At 44.5% G+C, this 25,922-nt stretch overlaps 1 protein-coding gene across 2 annotated transcripts in view; it reads right to left on the bottom strand.

Moving 5' to 3' along the window:
* pigs (pickled eggs) overlaps positions 1-25,922 on the bottom strand; it is an 802,884-nt gene that overhangs the window by 555,835 nt on the left and 221,127 nt on the right. The window contains exon 4 of one of the 2 annotated variants that reach the window (XM_070081188.1): positions 23,311-23,334. The exons of the other annotated variant lie outside the window; for it this stretch is intronic. Within the exon in view, the coding sequence (XP_069937289.1) occupies positions 23,311-23,334 (24 nt within the window). The remainder of the gene's footprint in view (positions 1-23,310; positions 23,335-25,922) is intronic. 2 annotated transcript variants of the gene reach the window in all.

Below are 25,922 nucleotides of genomic sequence, written 5' to 3'. Positions count from 1 at the left end.
AGTTACAAGTACTGACTGATGTTGTAGTAGCCAGGCTTAGGCTTGGTTACAAGTACTGACTGATGTTGTAGTAGCCAGGCTTAGGCTTAGTTACAAGTACTGACTGATGTTGTAGTAGCCAGGCTTAGGCTTAGTTACAAGTACTGACTGATGTTGTAGTAGCCAGGCTTAGGCTTGGTTACAAGTATTGACTGATGTTGTAGTAGCCAGGCTTAGGCTTGGTTACAAGTATTGACTGATGTTGTAGTAGCCAGGCTTAGGCTTGGTTACAAGTATTGACTGATGTTGTAGTAGCCAGGCTTAGGCTTGGTTACAAGTACTGACTGATGTTGTAGTAGCCAGGCTTAGGCTTGGTTACAAGTATTGACTGATGTTGTAGTAGCCAGGCTTAGGCTTGGTTACAAGTATTGACTGATGTTGTAGTAGCCAGGCTTAGGCTTGGTTACAAGTACTGACTGATGTTGTAGTAGCCAGGCTTAGGCTTGGTTACAAGTACTGACTGATGTTGTAGTAGCCAGGCTTAGGCTTGGTTACAAGTACTGACTGATGTTGTAGTAGCCAGGCTTAGACTTGGTTGCAAGTACTGACTGATGTTGTAGTAGCCAGGCTTAGGTTTGGTTACGAGTATTGACTGATGTTGTAGTAGCCAGGCTTAGGCTTGGTTACGAGTATTGAGTGATGTTATGTAGTAGCCAGGCTTAGGCTTGGTTGCAAGCACTGACTGATGTTGTAGTAGCCAGACTTAGACTTGGTTACAAGGACTAATTGATGTTGTAGTAGCCAGGCTTAGGCTTGGTTACACGTACTGACTGATGTTGTAACAGCCAGGCTTAGGCTTGGTTGCAAGTACTGACTGATGTTGTAGTAGCCAGGCTTAGGCTTGGTTACAAGTACTGACTGATGTTGTAGTAGCCAGGCTTAGGCTTGGTTACAAGTACTGACTGATGTTGTAGTAGCCAGGCTTAGGTTTGGTCACTACAACATCCATGGAGTAATATCACATTAAAATGTACAGTAAACTAGCTGCTTCACCAGCAAAACCTAATCTCTTACTGGAGAAAGCCTAGACCGAGCTCGTACTGTACTGCTGAGAGTCCAGTCTTGCAGGCTGTTGCTGCCAGCCACACACCTACAGACAGAGTCGACTTGACGGACTGATGGTTCCTGAAGACCCTGCCAGTGAGTATATGCTCTCAGCATGACTGCAACAGTGATCATAACAGTGATAGTTATCCTCCGAGCGTGGCTGCAACGGTGATCAAACAAGTGGTAGTTATCTTGGCGTTGTTGCAACAGTGACCACACAAGTGATAGTTATCTTGGCGTTGTTGCAACAGTGACCACACAAGTGATAGTTATCCAGTTATCATACCAAGATGAAAAGAGCGATAATAAAGTTATTTATTTCAATACCTACGAATTACTTCACCTTACGTCTGTATTATAACTTAATATTCTAAACCATAATATATCTAATATCTTCCCTATTGCATATTACATTGTAAGGAGATACAGTCTGCATTGCTGCATTTAACCCTTGGTAAAAAAAAAACTTCAGGGATTTATTCCAAATCTGCACACTGAAATAGCTCCTGATTAGAGCCAGATGTATGGTCTGCATCATACCCTTAACGAGAAGCAGTGTAAAGGGCCCGAGACTCATCAACTCCCTCTCTACATGAGGGGAATTACCAACAGATATCCCTGTGATGTGTGTGTGTGTGTGTGTGTGTGTGTGTGTGTGTTGGGCTGTGCGCAGCTAGCACTAACAGAATGACTGACCAGGCAGTCAACGATGGTCACCAGAACTATAATGAGATAGGTGTGGTGTGTATGAATGGTGTATAGTGGTGTATAACCTGGTGTTGTCAGTACTATACAACACCAGCCGAACCTTGCCCACCGCTACATTAATTAATGTGACCAGTAGAAATATACAGTCTCTCTCTCCACACAGTCTTGCCAGTAGTGATGCCTAAAATAATAATAATAATAATAATAATAATAATAATAATAATAATAATAATAATAATAATAATAATAATAAGTATGAACAATAAGGAGAACAATGAGAGTGTTCAGCAGTATGTTCATGTGAAGGTGAAAGTTGTTATCGGCTCACCTAGAAGTACCTGGTTATTCCAGGTTGAACCTTCATACCGTCCATAACACCCACCCAGCGACCCACCCATCCACCGTCCAGCCCACCTACCCACCGTGAAGCGGCTCGTCACAAATGACCTCCCTGAGGACAACAATGGGTGCCTGCTGCCTCCTTGCCTCAGGAAGCAACTAGGTTCTGGAGGCAGGTGTGGTGGTGCGGAGGCTGGCTGGGAGTTGCTCTTACCTCTAAGTCACAATGTTAACCATCACCAGAACATTCCCCATCATCCCGCTGGCATTTCCCCTCCCCTTCACTCCAACCTTCTCACCAACCCCGCACAATAACCCCCCTCCCCACACCATCCTTCTAACATTCTTTTATTTTCTTGAGAAATCCTCAACATCCGTTCAGAGCTAACCACTATCTCAGCTATCTCTCTAGAACTCCCACTGTTCCTCCAGCATCCTTCTCCAACACCGTCCATTCAGCATCTCTCTATTATTCTAGCATTTCCATTCCTCCAGTATCCTTCTCCAATACCATCCCTTCAGTACCTCTCCATCCCTCTAGCACTTCCACCATTCTTCCAGCATCCTCCTCCAACACAATCCCACCAAAATCCCCACTAACTTTCAGGAATTTCCCACACTAGAACCCTTCCAATGGTTCTCATTTATATCCGGTGTGCGAGACGCAGTCACATTGGAGGGAGTTTATAGGACAGGTGGATTTACATAGAAGAAGTGTATCATGGAAGCAGTGTGTGCCATAGAAGCAGCGTGTGTCATAGAAGCAGTGTGTGTCATAGAAGCAGTGTGTGTCATAGAAGCAGTGTGTGTCATATAAGCAGTGTGTGTCATAGAAGCAGTGTGTGTCATAGAAGCAGTGTGTGTCATAGAAGCAGTGTGTGTCATATAAGCAGTGTGTGCCATAGAAGCAGTGTGTGTCATAGAAGCAGTGTGTGTCATAGAAGCAGTGTGTGTCATAGAAGCAGTGTGTGTCATAGAAGCAGTGTGTGCCATAGAAGCAGTGTGTGGAAGCAGTGTGTGTCATAGAAGCAGTGTGTGTCATAGAAGCAGTGTGTGTCATAGAAGCAGTGTGTGTCATAGAAGCAGTGTGTGTCATAGAAGCAGTGTGTGTCATAGAAGCAGTGTGTGTCATAGAAGCAGTGTGTGTCATATAAGCAGTGTGTGTCATAGAAGCAGTGTGTGCCATAGAAGCAGTGTGTGTCATAGAAGCAGTGTGTGTCATAGAAGCAGTGTGTGTCATAGAAGCAGTGTGTGCCATAGAAGCAGTGTGTGTCATAGAAGCAGTGTGTGTCATAGAAGCAGTGTGTGTCATAGAAGCAGTGTGTGTCATAGAAGCAGTGGTATAAACCTTGGTAATAAATACCGACAAGTTGGTTTAGAAAGACACGTAAGCAAACACTATAACATATTTATTAGAAAACGTTTCGGTCCTGGGACCTTGATCACTTCTAACATACAGAGGTAGAAAGACATTATATATATAGGCGGAGAGTGAGATGTGACGCACGTGACCTGAGGAATGTCATAAGAACATAAGAATGGAGGAACACTGTAGAAGGCCTCTGGCCCATGCGAGGCAGGTCCTTATCAAAACAACCTCTGCCTATGATGAGGACGGGTAGACGATGAAATCATGTGACTCCTGTGTTGTTGGGTTGGTGCTGCTTAAGTATCATGTATGCCAATGTTTTTGAAATTTTATAGTTTCCAGTGAGTCCTCATTGGCTTCTTCTTGAGAGCTCTTCGCATCTCCAGCCCTTGTTTTCTAGAAGAAGAATGCACTTACATAACACAAGCCTTTACACGTCTTCAGTTCCCATCTTTCTTCATCCGAGATTGCAGACTCAAGGCACAAGCTATCCTCAACAAACCGCCCATGGAACAGCCCCCTAAACAGTTCATAGTACTCCCATGTGGCGATGTTGCCACGAATACTCGCCGGGCACTTGCTATGAGTAACATCAACGTTTCCACCATAAACACATCCTCTATCAAAGACCTCACTACTAAACGCAGCCCCACACCTCTAACTTCTACAGCAGGCGTCTACACTATCCCCTGTGGGTTCTGTCCCAAGAAATATGTAGGCGAGACAGGCAGAGATCTTGCAGTCCGCCTGAATGAGCATCGAAATGCCTCTAACAGAGACGATGTAAGGTACGCCTGTGTCCTCCACAGAGACTCCACGGGGCATTTGATGAACTGGAATGAGGCACAACTCGTTCTCACCGAACCAGACCTCAGACGCCGACGGTGCCTAGAAGCCTCACTAATCACCGTCACCGACACTATAGAACGCAACACTGGAAACTACAAAATTTCAAAAACATTGGCATACATGATACTTAAGCAGCACCAACCCAACAACACAGGAGTCACATGATTTCATCGTCTACCCGTCCTCATCATAGGCAGAGGTTGTTTTGATAAGGACCTGCCTCGCATGGGCCAGAGGCCTTCTACAGTGTTCCTCCATTCTTATGTTCTTATGACATTCCTCAGGTCACGTGCGTCACATCTCACTCTCCGCCTATATATATAATGTCTTTCTACCTCTGTATGTTAGAAGTGATCAAGGTCCCAGGACCGAAACGTTTTCTAATAAATATGTTATAGTGTTTGCTTACGTGTCTTTCTAAACCATAGAAGCAGTGTGTGTCACAGAAGCAGTGTGTCACAGGTGTTGGTGGTGGAAGTCCCTCAATAATGCAACAGCAGGTACAGTAGGTGACTGAAGTCACCCTGACATCTACCATCTATTCAAGACCAGCTGCTGCTGCTGTTTAAGATACTTGAACTACCAAGGTTATGAATACCGTACCCAAGACCAGCTGCTGCTGCTGCGAGGGTGAAGGATTTTTTGACTAAAATTAATGCGCAAATCACTCTGACTGGCACTCTCACTGCCATACGTGTCTTAATAGAGTAGCAGATGTGACCTAGAGCCTTGCGTTAGAGCTGCTCTCACGCCTCAACATGAACTACATCTATGACATAAAAACGAGTGTTATGACCTCGGTCACGTCACCAGCTTCAACATACCGTTGATCACAAACTTAACGAGCAAGCTAGCGTCTCATCACGAGCTAATCTGACTTATATGTACCACCTGAAGAGCTTTCCTCTGACACATGTGACCAAACGTACCTAGTGACCAGCTAACCTGCTGCTACTGGCAGTCAGCAGGCTCACAGTGGCTAGCACTGCTGGTCACTAAAACATCTAAGGTGCGTCACTTCTTTCTTCTGAAGACTAACAGTATTTATACTTTACCCGAACCAGCATGGTTTTAGAGCAGGATGATCATGCCTGTCACAGCTGCTGAATCATTATGACAGAATTACGGAGGAGTTGGAAAATGACCACAACGCAGATGTAATGTACACAGATTTTGCAAATGCGTTTGACAAATGCGATCATAGAGTGACAGCGCACAAAATGAGGGCCATGGGCATTACTGGGAAGGTAGGCAGATGGATTCTCGGGTTCCTAACACACACAAAAAGTAGTAGTGAACAGGGCAAGATCCAGCATCAGCGAGGTAAAAAGCTCAGTGACCCAAGGAACTGTCCTGGCACCTCTGTTATTTCTCATCCTCATAGTATAGATAAAAACACCCGTCACACTTTTGTATCATCATTTGCAGATGACACTAAAATAATCATAAAGTCACTACGGTAGAGGACACTGAAAAATTACAGGAAAACATAAGCAGGGTTTTCCAGTGGGCAGTGAAGAACAACATGACGTTCAATGGTGATAAGTTTCAGCTGCTTAAGTATGGAAAGAATGAAGAACTCAAAAGGAGCACTATAAACAAAACTCAAGAAGGTCACCAAATAGAACGAAAGGAACACGTAAAAGACTTAGGAATAATTATGTCAGCTACCCTTTCTTTTAAGGAACAAAACAAGACAAAGATCACGATAGCCAGGAAGATGACGAGGTGGGTATTGAGAACTTTCAAAACAAGGGAAATAATGCCGATGGTGACACTTCAAATCGCTAGTGCTCCCTCATTTAAAATACTGCTCAGTGCTGACGGCCGCGTTCAAAGCAGGAGAAATATCAGAGCTGGAACAAATACAGAGATCATTTACGGCTCTCACTGAGCCAGTAGATCACCTAAATTACTGGGAACGCCTTCAAGTCTTGAACATGTACTCATTGGAGCGGAGAGAGAGAGAGAGAGAGATACATGATAATATACACATGGAAAGCACTCGAGGGCTTGGTCCCAAACCTGCACACTGCCATAACAACATATTAGAGTGAAATATATGGGAGGAAGTGTTAAATAAACCCAGTGAGGAGCAGGGGTGCATTGGGGACAATAAGGAAACACTGTATCAACATCCGGGGTCCCAGACTATTCATCATCTTACCAGAAGACATCAGAAACATTATTTTTTATTATTATCACACTGGCCGATTCCCACCAAGGCAGGGTGGCCCGAAAAAGAAAAACTTTCACCATCATTCACTCCATCACTGTCTTGCCAGAAGGGTGCTTTACACTACAGTTTTTAAACTGCAACATTAACACCCCTCCTTCAGAGTGCAGGCACTGTACTTCCCATCTCCAGGACTCAAGTCCGGCCTGCCGGTTTCTCTGAATCCCTTCATAAATGTTACTTTGCTCACACTCCAACAGCACGTCAAGTATTAAAAACCATTTGTCTCCATTCACTCCTATCAAACACGCTCACGCATGCCTGCTGGAAGTCCAAGCCCCTCGCACACAAAACCTCCTTTACCCCCTCCCTCCAACCCTTCCTAGGCCGACCCCTACCCCGCCTTCCTTCCACTACAGACTGATACACTCTTGAAGTTATTCTGTTTCGCTCCATTCTCTCTACATGTCCGAACCACCTCAACAACCCTTCCTCAGCCCTCTGGACAACAGTTTTGGTAATCCCGCACCTCCTCCTAACTTCCAAACTACGAATTCTCTGCATTATATTCACACCACACATTGCCCTCAGACATGACATCTCCACTGCCTCCAGCCTTCTCGCTGCAACATTCATCACCCATGCTTCACACCCATATAAGAGCGTTGGTAAAACTATACTCTCATACATTCCCCTCTTTGCCTCCAAGGACAAAGTTCTCTGTCTCCACAGACTCCTAAGTGCACCACTCACTCTTTTTCCCTCATCAATTCTATGATTCACCTCATCTTTCATAGACCCATCCGCTGACACGTCCACTCCCAAATATCTGAATACGTTCACCTCCTCCATACTCTCTCCCTCCAATCTGATATTCAATCTTTCATCACCTAATCTTTTTGTTATCCTCATAACCTTACTCTTTCCTGTATTCACCTTTAATTTTCTTCTTTTGCACACCCTACCAAATTCATCCACCAATCTCTGCAGCTTCTCTTCAGAATCTCCCAAGAGCACAGTGTCATCAGCAAAGAGCAGCTGTGACAACTCCCACCCTGTGTGTGATTCTTTATCTTTTAACTCCACGCCTCTTGCCAAGACCCTCGCATTTACTTCTCTTACAACCCCATCTATAAATATATTAAACAACCACGGTGACATCACACATCCTTGTCTAAGGCCTACTTTTACTGGGAAAAAATTTCCCTCTTTTCTACATACTCTAACTTGAGCCTCACTATCCTCGTAAAAACTCTTCACTGCTTTCAGTAACCTACCTCCTACACCATACACTTGCAACATCTGCCACATTGCCCCCCTATCCACCCTGTCATACGCCTTTTCCAAATCCATAAATGCCACAAAGACCTCTTTAGCCTTATCTAAATACTGTTCACTTATATGTTTCACTGTAAACACCTGGTCCACACACCCCCTACCTTTCCTAAAGCCTCCTTGTTCATCTGCTATCCTATTCTCCGTCTTACTCTTAATTCTTTCAATTATAACTCTACCATACACTTTACCAGGTACACTCAACAGACTTATCCCCCTATAATTTTTGCACTCTCTTTTATCCCCTTTGCCTTTATACAAAGGAACTATGCATGCTCTCTGCCAATCCCTAGGTACCTTACCCTCTTCCATACATTTATTAAATAATTGCACCAACCACTCCAAAACTATATCCCCACCTGCTTTTAACATTTCTATCTTTATCCCATCAATCCCGGCTGCCTTACCCCCTTTCATTTTACCTACTGCCTCACGAACTTCCCCCACACTCACAACTGGCTCTTCCTCACTCCTACAAGATGTTATTCCTCCTTGCCCTATACACGAAATCACAGCTTCCCTATCTTCATCAACATTTAACAATTCCTCAAAATATTCCCTCCATCTTCCCAATACCTCTAACTCTCCATTTAATAACTCTCCTCTCCTATTTTTAACTGACAAATCCATTTGTTCTCTAGGCTTCCTTAACTTGTTAATCTCACTCCAAAACTTTTTCTTATTTTCAACAAAATTTGTTGATAACAGCTCACCCACTCTCTCATTTGCTCTCTTTTTACATTGCTTCACCACTCTCTTAACCTCTCTCTTTTTCTCCATATACTCTTCCCTCCTTGCATCACTTCTACTTTGTAAAAACTTCTCATATGCTAACTTTTTCTCCCTTACTACTCTCTTTACATCATCATTCCACCAATCGCTCCTCTTCCCTCCTGCACCCACTTTCCTGTAACCACAAACTTCTGCTGAACACTCTAACACTACATTTTTAAACCTACCCCATTCCTCTTCGACCCCATTGCCTATGCTCTCATTAGCCCATCTATCCTCCAATAGCTGTTTATATCTTACCCTAACTGCCTCCTCTTTTAGTTTATAAACCTTCACCTCTCTCTTCCCTGATGCTTCTATTCTCCTTGTATCCCATCTACCTTTTACTCTCAGTGTAGCTACAACTAGAAAGTGATCTGATATATCTGTGGCCCCTCGATAAACATGTACATCCTGAAGTCTACTCAACAGTCTTTTATCTACCAATACATAATCCAACAAACTACTGTCATTTCGCCCTACATCATATCGTGTATACTTATTTATCCTCTTTTTCTTAAAATATGTATTACCTATAACTAAACCCCTTTCTATACAAAGTTCAATCAAAGGGCTCCCATTATCATTTACACCTGGCACCCCAAACTTACCTACCACACCCTCTCTAAAAGTTTCTCCTACTTTAGCATTCAGGTCCCCTACCACAATTACTCTCTCACTTGGTTCAAAGGCTCCTATACATTCACTTAACATCTCCCAAAATCTCTCTCTCTCCTCTGCATTCCTCTCTTCTCCAGGTGCATACACGCTTATTATGACCCACTTCTCGCATCCAACCTTTACTTTAATCCACATAATTCTCGAATTTACACATTCATATCAGAAACATGGCTGGTACAAATGTAGAAGCCTTCAAGAGGAAACTGGACAAGTATGTTCACCAGGTGCCAGATCAACCAGGCTGTGATGGATATGTGGGGCAGCAGGCCTCCAGCAGCAACAGCCTGGTTGACCAGGCAAGCACCGGACGAGCCTGGTCCATGGCCGGGCTCCGAGAATAGTTAAACTTTCGAAACTCTTCAAAGGTATATCAAAGGTACTTATGGCAGAAAGTTAAGATCAGCGGACATCATGAATTCACAGTGATCTGTGCTGCCAGAAGCTCCAGCTGCGGGTCATCATATGACTAAGACCCGCGTCAGGAAACGCTTATCCTGTTTCCTGACAAACCTTACCTAACCAAACTTCTGTGGTGCACTCCTTCCCGCATCTTGCACTCTAGTCCCCTAGTAACACAGCTACACTGCTGCACTCCTTCCCGCATCTTGCACTCTAGTCACCTAGTAACACAGCTACACTGCTGCACTCCTTCCCGCATCTTGCACTCTACTCCCCTAGTAACACAGCTACACTGATGCACTCCTTCCCGCATCTTGCACTCTAGTCCCCTAGTAACACAGCTACACTGCTGCACTCCTTCCCGCATCTTGCACTCTAGTCCCCTAGTAACACAGCTACACTGCTGCACTCCTTCCCGCATCTTGCACTCTACTCCCCTAGTAACACAGCTACACTGCTGCACTCCTTCCCGCATCTTGCACTCTACTCCCCTAGTAACACAGCTACACTGATGCACTCCTTCCCGCATCTTGCACTCTAGTCCCCTAGTAACACAGCTACACTGATGCACTCCTTCCCGCATCTTGCACTCTAGTCACCTAGTAACACAGCTACACTGCTGCACTCCTTCCCGCATCTTGCACTCTACTCCCCTAGTAACACAGCTACACTGATGCACTCCTTCCCGCATCTTGCACTCTAGTCCCCTAGTAACACAGCTACACTGATGCACTCCTTCCCGCATCTTGCACTCTACTCCCCTAGTAACACAGCTACACTGCTGCACTCCTTCCCGCATCTTGCACTCTACTCCCCTAGTAACACAGCTACACTGATGCACTCCTTCCCGCATCTTGCACTCTAGTCACCTAGTAACACAGCTACACTGCTGCACTCCTTCCCGCATCTTGCACTCTACTCCCCTAGTAACACAGCTACACTGATGCACTCCTTCCCGCATCTTGCACTCTAGTCCCCTAGTAACACAGCTACACTGATGCACTCCTTCCCGCATCTTGCACTCTAGTCACCTAGTAACACAGCTACACTGCTGCACTCCTTCCCGCATCTTGCACTCTAGTCCCCTAGTAACACAGCTACACTGCTGCACTCCTTCCCGCATCTTGCACTCTAGTCCCCTAGTAACACAGCTACACTGCTGCACTCCTTCCCGCATCTTGCACTCTAGTCCCCTAGTAACACAGCTACACTGATGCACTCCTTCCCGCATCTTGCACTCTACTCCCCTAGTAACACAGCTACACTGCTGCACTCCCTCCCGCATCTTGCACTCTAGTCCCCTAGTAACACAGCTACACTGCTGCACTCCTTCCCGCATCTTGCACTCTAGTCCCCTAGTAACACAGCTACACTGATGCACTCCTTCCCGCATCTTGCACTCTACTCCCCTAGTAACACAGCTACACTGCTGCACTCCCTCCCGCATCTTGCACTCTAGTCCCCTAGTAACACAGCTACACTGCTGCACTCCTTCCCGCATCTTGCACTCTAGTCCCCTAGTAACACAGCTACACTGATGCACTCCTTCCCGCATCTTGCACTCTACTCCCCTAGTAACACAGCTACACTGCTGCACTCCCTCCCGCATCTTGCACTCTAGTCACCTAGTAACACAGCTACACTGCTGCACTCCTTCCCGCATCTTGCACTCTACTCCCCTAGTAACACAGCTACACTGATGCACTCCTTCCCGCATCTTGCACTCTAGTCACCTAGTAACACAGCTACACTGATGCACTCCTTCCCGCATCTTGCACTCTAGTCCCCTAGTAACACAGCTACACTGCTGCACTCCTTCCCGCATCTTGCACTCTACTCCCCTAGTAACACAGCTACACTGCTGCACTCCTTCCCGCATCTTGCACTCTACTCCCCTAGTAACACAGCTACACTGATGCACTCCTTCCCGCATCTTGCACTCTACTCCCCTAGTAACACAGCTACACTGATGCACTCCTTCCCGCATCTTGCACTCTAGTCCCCTAGTAACACAGCTACACTGCTGCACTCCTTCCCGCATCTTGCACTCTAGTACCCTAGTAACACAGCTACACTGATGCACTCCTTCCCGCATCTTGCACTCTAGTCCCCTAGTAACACAGCTACACTGCTGCACTCCTTCCCGCATCTTGCACTCTAGTCACCTAGTAACACAGCTACACTGATGCACTCCTTCCCGCATCTTGCACTCTAGTCACCTAGTAACACAGCTACACTGCTGCACTCCTTCCCGCATCTTGCACTCTAGTCACCTAGTAACACAGCTACACTGCTGCACTCCTTCCCGCATCTTGCACTCTAGTCACCTAGTAACACAGCTACACTGCTGCACTCCTTCCCGCATCTTGCACTCTACTCCCCTAGTAACACAGCTACACTCTTCTCCGTGCTGGGAGGCGCTCCTCTGTCTTAAGAGAAGAAAAACCTTACGCTGACCTGAGTCCTAGTGATGACTTACTTCGTGCAATGTTACGTCACTTGACTGACCTACGACTTATATAAGAACATAAGAACGAAGGAACACTGCAGAAGGCCTACTGGTTCATGCGAGGCAGGTCCAAGTCTCCTACCGGCTTAAGCCAATGCACCCAAGCTAGTCAGGTCAGGTCACATTGACTTAAGGGAGGAAGACGGCAACCAACCTGGTAGCACAAGCTATCAGGTCCAACTCACACCCACCCACATCCACTCATGTATTTATCCAACCTATTTTTAAAGCTACACAACTTTCTGGTCTCTATAACTGTACTTGGGAGTTTGTTCCACTCATCCACAACTCTATTACCAAACCAGTACTTTCCTATATCCTTCCTGAATCTGAATTTTTCTAACTTAAAACCATTGCTGCGAGTCCTGTCTAGGCTAGATATTTTCAGCACACTATTTACATCCCCTTTATTTATTCCTGTCTTCCATTTATACACCTCATTCATATCCCCTCTAATTCTACGTCTTTCTAGAGAGTGCAGATTCAGGGCCCTTAGTCTATCCTCATAGGGAAGGTTTCTGGTACATGGGATCAACTTTGTCATCCTCCTTTGTACATTTTCCAGAGCATTTATATCCATTCTGTAATACGGTGACCAAAACTGTGCAGCATAATCTAAATGAGGCCTAATCAAGGATGTATAGAGTTGAAGAACAATCTGAGCACTCCTATTATTTATGCTTCTTGATATGAAGCCAAGGATTCTATTAGCTTTATTGCGAACACTTATGCACTGTTGTCTTGGTTTCAGATTACTGCTAACCAGAACTCCTAAATCTTTTTCGCAATCCGTAATATTAAGATCTACATTATTTATTTTATATGTGGCATGGTTATTGTCCTGTCCAACATTTAGAGCTTTGCATTTGTCTATATTAAACTGCATCTGCCACTTCTCCGACCACTGCATCAGTCTATTCAAATCTTCCTGGAGTGCTCTAATGTCCTCGTCAGAATGAATTCGACGGCCTATTTTGGTGTCATCGGCAAACTTGCTGATGTCGCTCTCTATGCCCTCATCTATGTCGTTTATGTAGATTGTGAACAGCAGGGGGCCCAACACTGACCCTTGTGGAACACCGCTCGTGACGCTTCCCCACTCTGATTTCTCCCCGTTTATGCAAACACTCTGCTGCCTATTTGTCAACCGTGCCTCTATCCAGGAAAAAATTTCTCCTCCTATTCCATGTGCCTTAATTTTCCTCAATAGTCTCTGATGTGGGACCCTGCCAAAAGCCTTACTGAAGTCCATATACACAATATCATATTCATTACCATGATCTACCTCCTCAAATACCTTAGTGAAAAAAGTTAATAAATTCCTAAGGCAGGAACGCCCCTTTGTAAAACCATGCTGAGATTCGTTGATTAATTTATGCTTTTCAAGGTGGCTACGAACTGCCTCGGCAATTATTGATTCCATAAATTTTCCCACTATGGAGGTTAGGCTTATTGGTCTATAGTTCGAAGCTAAGGACCTGTCACCTGCTTTGAAAATAGGTATCACATTTGCCATTTTCCACTTATCTGGCACCATGCCAGTTTGTAGTGATATGTTGAAAAGATAAGCCAAAGGTTTGCTAAGCTCCTCTTTACATTCCTTTAGAACCCTTGCATACAGTTCATCAGGGCCTGGGGATTTGTTAGGTTTTAATTTATCTATTTGCCTAAGGACAATGTCACTTGTGACCCTAATCGTGCACAGTTTATTATCGTCCTGTCCTACATAATTTATCATTTCTGGAATATCGCTGGTATCCTCCTGTGTAAAATCTGAGAGGAAGTATGTGTTAAAAATTCTACACATTTCCTTATCACTGTCAGTGAGCTGACCCGAGGAACTTTTGAGTGGGCCTATCTTGTCCCTGATCTTACTTACGCTGACCTACGATTCTATACTACTAGAAATAAATACATCATCACAAGACGTGAAACTGAAGTTTCTGTAGCAGACTTAAAGGAACATTTTCCGAGATCTCTCAACCAAACTCTCCCACTAACACTTCAAGTGTTATTACTATTCATTGTTTGACCTTGAAATGCTTTCATTATATTATGCTCTCTCTCTCTCTCTCTTTCAGTGCCATGGCCAGAAGGTGTCATAGCTTGCGTCAGTGCCACCTCCGCCCCACAATGACTGCTAATCAAGGTAGAGTGAAGGCATGGCGCCAGCCATAGCTGAACACCAGCCTCTGTTAGACGCGGATAATGATGAGGTTAATGATGATGTTAATGATAATAAGCAGGGGAATGATGATAGAGGTGACACTCTCGTGGGGTGAGGGAACGGTGTGGTTGTAGCTCCTGTGGTTGTGGTAGTTGTGGTGACTAGGTCCTTGTGGTAGTTGTGTCATGGCGACTTTGGCGGTGATAGTGACGGTACTGGTAAATATAATGATGGTGTTTGGTAACAGTGACTTCGAGTGTTTAAGTGGTAGTGGAGGTGGAACACTCACCTGCTGGTACCTTACACCTGCTGTTCCTGAGTATTAGTCGACTATTGTAAGTCGCATCATGGGGGAGAGCACCACAATGAGGCTCCAGTCTTATAACAGTGAGGCTCCAGTCTTATAACAGTGAGGCTCCAGTCTTATAACAGTGAGGCTCCAGTCTTATAACAGTGAGGATCCAGTCTTATAACAGTGAGGATCCAGTCTTATAACAGTGAGGATCCAGTCTTATAACAGTGAGGCTCCAGTCTTATAACAGTGAGGATCCAGTCTTATAACAGTGAGGATCCAGTCTTATAACAGTGAGACTCCAGTCTTATAACAGTGAGGCTCCAGTCTTATAACAGTGAGGATCCAGTCTTATAACAGTGAGGCTCCAGTCTTATAACAGTGAGGCTCCAGTCTTATAACAGTGAGGCTCCAGTCTTATAACAGTGAGACTCCAGTCTTATAACAGTGAGGCTCCAGTCTTATAACAGTGAGGATCCAGTCTTATAACAGTGAGGCTCCAGTCTTATAACAGTGAGGCTCCAGTCTTATAACAGTGAGGCTCCAGTCTTATAACAGTGAGGCTCCAGTCTTATAACAGTGAGGCTCCAGTCTTATAACAGTGAGGATCCAGTCTTATAACAGTGAGGCTCCAGTCTTATAACAGTGAGGCTCCAGTCTTATAACAGTGAGGATCCAGTCTTATAACAGTGAGGATCCAGTCTTATAACAGTGAGGCTCCAGTCTTATAACAGTGAGGCTCCAGTCTTATAACAGTGAGGATCCAGTCTTATAACAGTGAGACTCCAGTCTTATAACAGTGAGGCTCCAGTCTTATAACAGTGAGGCTCCAGTCTTATAACAGTGAGGCTCCAGTCTTATAACAGTGAGGCTCCAGTCTTATAACAGTGAGGCTCCAGTCTTATAACAGTGAGGCTCCAGTCTTATAACAGTGAGGCTCCAGTCTTATAACAGTGAGGCTCCAGTCTCATAACAGTGAGGCTCCATTATTATAACAGTGAGGCATGTAATAGTACTAGCACGCCTGCAAGAGTACTAACGTGAATATAATAGTACTAGCACGTACTAGTGCTTAGGTCTTCCATATTTGATACAAATCCTTTGTGTCCACGCCAAGGACTGTCCTGAGAAGGTTCAACAAGTGTTAACACAGCCGCACTGATCTCTGAACCCATCATAGCTAACACACGTTACAGGACACACACACACACACACACACACACACACACACACACACACACAAACTAACACACACAGGTGTATATCTATCAGTGTATATGCGCGGAGCAATACCTTAATACTTAATTTAGGGATGAAGGGATCCCTAACTGGTGGTGATAAACAGGTGACAAGCAGCCTTGAATACCCCTCGTTTGGTAGACAGGCTAAAAACTCCATTAACCAGCCAACCAACCGACAGTAACATTATCAACAACGGCAACTTAACTGGCAAGAAATGGGCGATTCCTCCCAACAACGTGACCACCAACGCGCCTCCATCAGCTACACAGGTCATTCTACATTACAAGAAGAAGAATTCTTGCTTTTGATCCTTCACAAACGCATTACCGAGAGAGCAATTACCAGCGTCAGTAATTGGAAAACAAAAGATCAGCACACTGGGCACATCGAATTCTGTACACGGTAGACACATTAGAGATAATCACTCATATTACCAGCAGGATCAGAAACTACTGACATAGCCGTAAATAGGTACCTGGGCCTTAGTCTCCTGTTCTGGCTTGCATCCTAGAAGGGATGATTCGCAGTCCCTAGCAGCCACTAGGTTCCAAAATAGTTAGAACAGTAATTCTTTGTATGCAAATCTCGGCTGTTGTTTAAAACACAAACACAGCGCAGCGCGTAAAGACGATCAGATACAGCGAGCGCAGGGAATGGCGGCCAGACAAATGAGCATCACTGATGTATCAGTCAACTCATCACGCCACTCATAGATATTACAAGGCGGTGTATGACAGTATAATGTAAGGAGATGGAACCTGTATGAAGAACCTCCATGACTTTAGGTTCATGGAGTGTTACTCATCACAGGTCACACCATAAGTCACAGTTAACATTATCAGTCTCAGGTCACACCATCATAGTCACAGGTCACACAGCAGCAGCAACAGCAGCTGCTGCTGCTGCCGCCCTGAGATTGCCCTGAGATATAGAGGTGTGTGTGACACAGCCCTGAGATAGAGGTGTGTGCGACACAGCCCTGAGATATAGACGTGTGTGCGACACAGCCCTGAGATATAGAGGTGTGTGCGACACAGCCCTGAGATATAGACGTGTGTGCGACACAGCCCTGAGATATAGAGGTGTGTGCGACACAGCCCTGAGATATAGACGTGTGTACGACACAGCCCTGAGATATAGAGGTGTGTGTGACACAGCCCTGAGATATAGACGTGTGTACGACACAGCCCTGAGATATAGAGGTGTGTGCGACACAGCCCTGAAATATAGATGTGTGTGCGACACAGCCCTGAGATATAGAGGTGTGTGCAACACAGCCCTGAGATACAGACGTGTGTACGACACAGCCCTGAGATATAGAGGTATGTGTGACACAGCCCTGAGATATAGACGTGTGTACGACACAGCCCTGAGATATAGCGGTGTGTGTGACATAGCCCTGAGATATAGAGGTGTGTGTGACACAGCCCTGAGATATAGAGGTGTGCGTGACACAACCCTGAGATATAAAGGTGTGCGTGACACAGCCCTGAGATATAGAGGTGTGTGCGACACAGCCCTGAGATATAGAGGTGTGTGCAACACAGCCCTGAGATATAGACGTGTGTACGACACAGCCCTGAGATATAGAAGTGTGTGTGACAGTCCTGAGATATAGACGTGTGTACGACACAGCCCTGAGATATAGCGGTGTGTGTGACATAGCCCTGAGATATAGAGGTGTGTGACACAGCCCTGAGATATAGAGGTGTGCGTGACACAACCCTGAGATATAGAGGTGTGTGCGACACAGCCCTGAGATACAGAGGTCTGTGTGACACAGCCCTGAGATATAGACGTGTGTACTACACAGCTCTGAGATACAGAGGTGTGTGCGACACAGCCCTGATATATAGAAGTGTGTGCGACACAGCCCTGAGATATAGAGGTGTGTACGACACAGCCCTGAGATACAGAGGTGTGTGTGACACAGCCCTGAGATGCTATATGGTGGATAACACAGCGTGGTTGCTCACAGTCACGAACTCCACCAACAACAACCTCAAAAGAAACTGTAGCCTTGTGTTCTCTGTAACGACTGTCGCAGCAGCGGTCACAGCTGGGTGTCTGTGAAGCCTTGCTCACTGGTGAGCTGCTGGAAGCTATATTGTTGTGCAGTAACTGCATGTGAACCCCTGCTGACATGCGAGCTGCTGGAAGCTATGTTGCTGTGCAATAACTGCATGTGAACCCCTGCTCACATGCGAGCTGCTGGAAGCTATGTTGCTGTGCAATAACTGCATGTGAACCCCTGCTGACATGCGAGCTGCTGGAAGTTATGTTGCTGTGCAATAACTGCATGTGAACCCCTGCTGACATGCGAGCTGCTGGAAGTTATGTTGCTGTGCAGTAACTGCATGTGAACCCCTGCTGACATGCGAGCTGCTGGAAGCTATGTTGCTCTGCAATAACTGCATGTGAACCCCTGCTGACATGCGAGCTGCTGGAAGCTATGTTGCTGTGCAATAACTGCATGTGAACCCCTGCTGACATGCGAGCTGCTGGAAGCTATGTTGCTGTGCAATAACTGCATGTGAACCCCTGCTGACATGCGAGCTGCTGGAAGCTATGTTGCTGTGCAGTAACTGCATGTGAACCCCTGCTGACATGCGAGCTGCTGGAAGCCTTCTTTAAACTGAAGGATGACCGGACACAGGTTGCTCCGAACCCATGAGGAAAAAAAAACCCCTGCTGACATGCGAGCTGCTGGAAGCCTTCTTTAAACTGAAGGATGACCGGACACAAGGTTGCTCCGAACCCATGAGGAAAAAAAAACAACTCGTTGTTTACATATTCAGTGGAACCGATGGGGGACGAAGTGAACACTTTGTCTCATCTGCTACATTCACTCGTAGCACAAGCTACAAACACAGCCTCGTAGTACTGCTGAGTCCAAGTTACGCAAGCTACATCAGCCTTCATGAACCGCATGACAGTAGAGGTCAACCTCCTCTTTAGAATTCTAGCCACAAGCATGAGTTAGAAATTTCAATGTGGTTGTTGACTGGCATCCAAGGCTGAGGAGAAGCCTACTGAGTCAACAAGTTATTAATGATGTGAAGAGACAATATTTCATTAGTGAATATAGTGTTACTGTAATGTTCAGGAGGATTTGTAAATACTGTGACCAACACTGACGGAGTCTGGCTGGTTTCTTGGTGGCTCACACCATTTACTTGAAAGAAAATCAACACGTTCACTGATTTCAATCTCTCTCTTTCTCTCTCTCTCTCTCACTCTCACTCTCTCTCTCTCTCACTCTCACTCACTCTCTCTCTCTCTCTCTCTCTCTCTCTCTCTCTCTCTCTCTCTCTCTCTCTTCTGTGGTAACTATGGAAATCTTATTCATTGGTGTGATCACAGCTGCACAACAAAGCACGGTACAAATGGCTGACTGAATGACTGCCTGGCTGTCTGAATGACTGCCTGGCTGACTGAATGACTGCCTAGCTGACTGAATGATTGCCTGGCTGTCTGAATGACTGCCTGGCTGACTGAATGACTGCCTGGCTGACTGAATGACTGCCTGGCTGACTGAATGATTGCCTGGCTGTCTGAATGACTGCCTGGCTGACTGAATGACTGCCTGGCTGACTGAATGACTGCCTGGCTGACTGAATGATTGCCTGGCTGTCTGAATGACTGCCTGGCTGTCTAAATGACTGCATGGCTGTTTGAATGACTGCCTGGGTGTCTGAATGACTGCCTGGCTGTCTGAATGACTGCCTGGCTGACTGAATGACTGCCTGGCTGACTGAATGACTGCCTGGCTGACTGAATGACTGCCTGGCTGACTGAATGATTGCCTGGCTGTCTGAATGACTGCCTGGCTGTCTGAATGACTGCCTGGCTGACTGAATGACTGCCTGGCTGACTGAATGATTGCCTGGCTGTCTGAATGACTGCCTGGCTGACTGAATGACTGCCTGGCTGACTGAATGATTGGCTGGCTGTCTGAATGACTGCCTGGCTGACTGAATGACTGCCTGGCTGACTGAATGATTGCCTGGCTGTCTGAATGACTGCCTGGCTGACTGAATGACTGCCTGGCTGTCTAAATGACTGCATGGCTGTTTGAATGACTGCCTGGGTGTCTGAATGACTGCCTGGCTGTCTGAATGACTGCCTGGCTGACTGAATGACTGCCTGGCTGACTGAATGACTGCCTGGCTGACTGAATGATTGTCTGGCTGTCTGAATGACTGCCTGGCTGACTGAATGACTGCCTGGCTGACTGAATGACTGCCTGGCTGACTGAATGATTGCCTGGCTGTCTGAATGACTGCCTGGCTGACTGAATGACTGCCTGGCTGACTGAATGACTGCCTGGCTGTCTAAATGACTGCATGGCAGTTTGAATGACTGCCTGGCTGTCTGAATGACTGCCTGGCTGTCTGAATGACTGCCTGGCTGACTGAATGACTGCCTGGCTGACTGAATGACTGCCTGGCTGACTGAATGACTGCCTGGCTGACTGAATGATTGGCTGGCTGTCTGAATGACTGCCTGGCTGACTGAATGACTGCCTGGCTGACTGAATGATTGCCTGGCTGTCTGAATGACTGCCTGGCTGACTGAATGACTGCCTGGCTGTCTAAATGACTGCATGGCTGTTTGAATGACTGCCTGGGTGTCTGAATGACTGCCTGGCTGTCTGAATGACTGCCTGGCTGACTGAATGACTGCCTGGCTGACTGAATGATTACCTGGCTGTCTGAATGACTGCCTGGCTGTCTGAATGACTGCCTGGCTGTCTGAATGACTACCTGGATGTTTGAATGCCTGCCTGGCTGACTGAATGATTGCCTGGCTGTCTGAATGACTGCCTGGCTGTCTGAATGACTGCCTGGCTGTCTGAATGACTGCCTGGCTGGCTGTTTGAATGACTGGCTGACTGAATGACTGCCTGACTGAATGACTGCCTGGCTGACTGAATGACTGCCTGGCTGTCTGAATGACTCTTAACACCATCACTCTTAACACAATCACTCTTAAAACCATCACTCTTAAAACCATCACTCTTAACATCACTCTTAACACAATCACTCTTAACACCATCACTCTTAACACCATCACTCTTAACACAATCACTCTTAAAACCATCACTCTTAACACAATCACTCTTAACACAATCACTCTTAAAACCATCACTCTTAACATCATCACTCTTAACACAATCACTCTTAACACCATCACTCTTAACACCATCACTCTTAACACAATCAATCTTAACACAATCACTCTTAACACCATCACTCATAAAACCATTAACATCACTGCCACTATACAAAAAATGACTACCACTACAAGAATCACCATCAGTACCGTCAAATAAACAATCACCATCATCACCATACCTGTGACCTTCGCAGCCGAGTGTTTGTAGCAGGTTGACGAGTCCGGGTCCACGCATGTTGATATGTTCTCTTATTGTGTCCACGGCGCCAATGCTTTTCACTGAGTGTTGCTATGGCTGTGTGTACGTTTGTGACACGAATCTCACTCTAGAGTTGTCAGTGACATGACTCTCACTCTAGTGTTGTTAGTGATATGTCTCGCACTCTAGTGTTATTTGCGACGTATCTCGCACTCTAGTGTTGTTAGTGACATGACTCTCACTCTAGTGTGGTGTTAGTGATATGACTCTTACTCTAGTGTTATTTGTGACATGTCTCGCACTCTAGTGTTGTTAGTGACATGACTCTCGCTCTAGTGTTGTTAATGACATGACTCTCACTATAGTGTGTTGTTAGTGATATGACTATCTCTCTAGTGTTGTTTGTGACCTAACACTCTAGATATGTTTCTGATATGGCTCTTAGTGTTATTTGTGATATGACTCACTCTAGTGTTGTTTGTGACATGACTCTCACTCTGATGTTTTGTTTGTGACATGACTCTCAAGTATCTTCCCTGTATATATATATATATATATATATATATATATATATATATATATATATATATATATATATATATATGTGTGTGTGTGTGTGTGTGTGTGTGTGTGTTTGTGCGTGTGTGTGTTTGTGTGTGTGTGTGTGTGTGTGTGTGTGTGTGTGTGTGTGTGTGTATGTCGTGCCGAATAGGTAAAACTTGCGATTTTGGCTTAAATAGCAAAGCTCTTCTTGCCGAATAAGGCTAGCGAAAATTTGTGTATGCAATAATTTCGCAAGACTCATTCTGAACCTAACGAAAAAAATATATTTCATTGTGTTTTGTTTATTATTAAATTATTGTAAACTTATCTAAAATATATTTAGTTGGATTAAGCTAAATTGAACTGCGCTCGTTATAAAAGGTTAGGAACGTTTTCTAAGGGTCTTTTGGTACAAAATTATTAATTTTTACATTAACATAAATTAAAAAAATATATCTTTAAACGTATAAGAGAAAATTTTAGAAAGGACTTAATTTTAAATGAGTTCTTGCTAACTGACCAGTTTTATGTATTCTGCACGATGTATATATATATATATATATATATATATATATATATATATATATATATATATATATATATATATATATATATATATATATATATATATATATATATATTCATAAACCATTGTATACATTGTGATGGTTCATGTTTTTGATGTAGTGTCGTAGATACGGCAATGGTATCTAGATTACCATGGACTAAATAGCCAAGACTCGTCTCATACTACCATGATAACAGTCAAGACTGCGTCCCATACTACCATGACAGGGAACACTAGGTTAGCCAGTAAGGAAGGTGTTATCATGGAAAAACTACTGCTACAACTACCATGCTTACGGTGCATCGTAACCTGGGTAGGGGGGAGTGCCATGGCAGCACCCACACAACCATTGTGAGAGGGGAGGGGGGGTGAAGTATGGTAGTCAGTAGCTTCAATCACTACCTGGTTATGAAGGTGCATTGTAATTACCCTACCTTCTTCAACTACCATATTTACGTTGCACCATAACCACTGACGGGTCTACCACAGCAGTGTGCAAACACTAGGTGTGCCAGACAACCATTAGTCTCACGCTATGGGCAGTACAGGAGTGAGGGATTTAGGGAGGTGGAGGAGTGAGGGAGGTAGATGTAGAGAGTATGGCGACAGTAGTAGTGATGATGGTAACAGGATATGGTGGGGAGAAGAGTTTATATAATAGCAGTAATGGTGGTAACATTGGTGGGTAATGGTAGATACAGCAGTAGTAGTAGTAGACACAGCGGTGGTAGTGGTAGATACAGTGGTGGTAGTGGCAGACAGAGGGGCGGAAGGGGTAGATACAGGGGTGGTAGTGATGCATATAGGGGTGGCAATGGTAGATACAGGGGTGGCAATGGTAGATACAGGGGTGGTAGTGGTAGATATAGTGGTAGAGGTAGAATAAAAAATATACTCACATCGAGGCTCCTTTTTACCATAGACTATCGCCGCAAACAAGAGGAGAGGAGAGAAACATGTTAAAATACAAGCATGGCTGCCACAACACTGAGACAGAGAGAGACACAGAGACAGGGAGAGACAGAGAGATAAAGAGAGACAGACGGACAGAGAACAAGAATTCAAGATTATATCAGAGAGTTGCTCTTGGGTTGGTACTACGTGTTCACTACTGGTAAAAAAAATATGTATCTCGCTACGTATATACATGTCATCAGAAATACAGGAAGATATGCTTTGACTACATGGTATATTCAGGTCTATATGACGCAGAGAATATAAGTCACAGACAAAAATATACTTATAAAACACTAGCAGTCTAGCAGCTGCAATGAAATATATATTTCTAGTTAATTATCAATGTCAAATGCAGATGATAATGCCGCGTCTGCATGCCCAAGCCAGTCATTCAAGCCCGTCAAACAAGCTAACAGAACAAGCCAGTGATACAAGCCAGTCAAACAAGACAGTCTGACAAGCCAAATTGTCTTACAAGTTTTGTCCTTGAAGACTGTAACCTTTGTTAGGGGAGCAATAATAAGCAGTTCAAGGCCTTTCACAATGTGATCTCTTCTTCTTCAGCAGCTGCAAAGTTCCAAGTGCTACTGAAGACGCATTGGTGACGATGTGAAAGGCCTCGTAGTCCTACTTATTTTCCCAGTCCCTCCTCCTCCTTCCCCTCGTGTCACTGACGTGTTTACCTGGTTGCTGGGATAGGACTGTTTTCTCACTGTCGGGAATTAACGTGTTATGGAAATTCTACGCTTTTTATGCAGAATAACTTGCTAATCCTGCCAACAATATTACTTAAGACAATAAAAGTCCATTTTAACTAAGGCAGCCTAACTTCATTATTGTTAAACATCTATATATTAATATCTTGAGGCTTAAATTTATTTCTGCAGGTATTTACGAACACGTAACTACACTCTCAGCTTATTTGGTGTAACATAACTACACACTAAGCTTATTTGGTGTAACATAACTACACTCTCAGCTTGTTTGATGTAACATAACTACACTCTCAGCTTGTTTGATGTAACATAACTACACTCTTAGCTTGTTTGATGTAACATAACTACACTCTTAGCTTGTTTGATGTAACATAAGTACACACTAAGCTTATTTGATGTAACATAACTACACTCTCAGCTTGTTTGGTGTAACATAACTACACTCTCAGCTTGTTTGGTGTAACATAACTACACTCTCAGCTTGTTTGATGCAACATAAGTACACACTAAGCTTATTTGGTGTAACATAACTACACTCTCAGCTTGTTTGATGTAACATAACTACACTCTCAGCTTGTTTGGTGTAACATAACTACACTCTTAGCTTATTTGGTGTAACATAACTACACTCTTAGCTTATTTGGTGTAACATAACTACACACTAAGCTTATTTGGTGTAACATAACTACACACTAAGCTTATTTAGTGTAACATAACTACACACTAAGCTTATTTGGTGTAACATAACTACACTCTTAGCTTATTTGGTGTAACATAACTACACACTAAGCTTATTTGGTGTAACATAACTACACACTAAGCTTATTTGGTGTAACATAACTACGCTCTCAGCTTGTTTGGTGTAACATAACTACGCTCTCAGCTTGTTTGGTGTAACATAACTACACACTAAGCTTATTTGGTGTAACATAACTACACTCTTAGCTTATTTGGTGTAACATAACTACACACTAAGCTTATTTGGTGTAACATAACTACACACTAAGGTTATTTGGTGTAACATAACTACGCTCTCAGCTTGTTTGGTGTAACATAACTACGCTCTCAGCTTGTTTGGTGTAACATAACTACACACTAAGCTTATTTGGTGTAACATAACTACGCTCTCAGCTTGTTTGGTGTAACATAACTACACTCTTAGCTTGTTTGGTGTAACATAACTACACACTAAGCTTATTTGGTGTAACATAACTACGCTCTCAGCTTGTTTGGTGTAACATAACTATACTCTCAGCTTGTCTGATGTAACATAACTACACATTCAGCTTGTTTGGTCAAACAATCCTTGATCAGTTAACTCAGTAGCTCCTATAAATATTACACAAGTCACTTTGCCAACCACAAACACGTATAAAACCCAAACTATTGCCATGCTTCAGTAGTCAAAAACAAACAATCAGAGGAAAAGCCAACAGCAAACAAGCAAATCATGCCAAACAACCTCATTTCTTCCCTAAGGAAGTGTAAATAAAACAAGACAAAAAATCTTTGTAAACAAGGACAACAAGAATATTTGGGAAAAAATCACAAAAGTCAAGCTGAAAGACACAAATCAGACGTAGTGGGTGAGACGAACCACAGCGGGAGATGAGTGGTAGTCCTAGGCCCTTCATGCTGCTATCAACACATCTTCAGGAGCTTGCAATGTTGCGGAAATGAGTAGGAAGTCCAGGTAGATTCGTTCAGGGGAAAGGCTCTAGTTAGAATGAGATGACGTCAAGCAGACCAGTGCCAAGTGCCTTCATGGTACCTGGCACCAGTGACCAGTGTAGTGCCAGTGACCAGGGTAGTACCAGTGACCAGGGTAGTACCAGTGA

Source organism: Cherax quadricarinatus, chromosome 6 (genome assembly GCF_038502225.1).
Source record: "Cherax quadricarinatus isolate ZL_2023a chromosome 6, ASM3850222v1, whole genome shotgun sequence".
Taxonomy (NCBI): Eukaryota; Metazoa; Arthropoda; class Malacostraca; order Decapoda; family Parastacidae; genus Cherax; species Cherax quadricarinatus.
The sequence above is the reverse complement of the archived record's forward strand: the minus strand, read 5'-3'. Positions and strand labels throughout refer to the sequence as shown.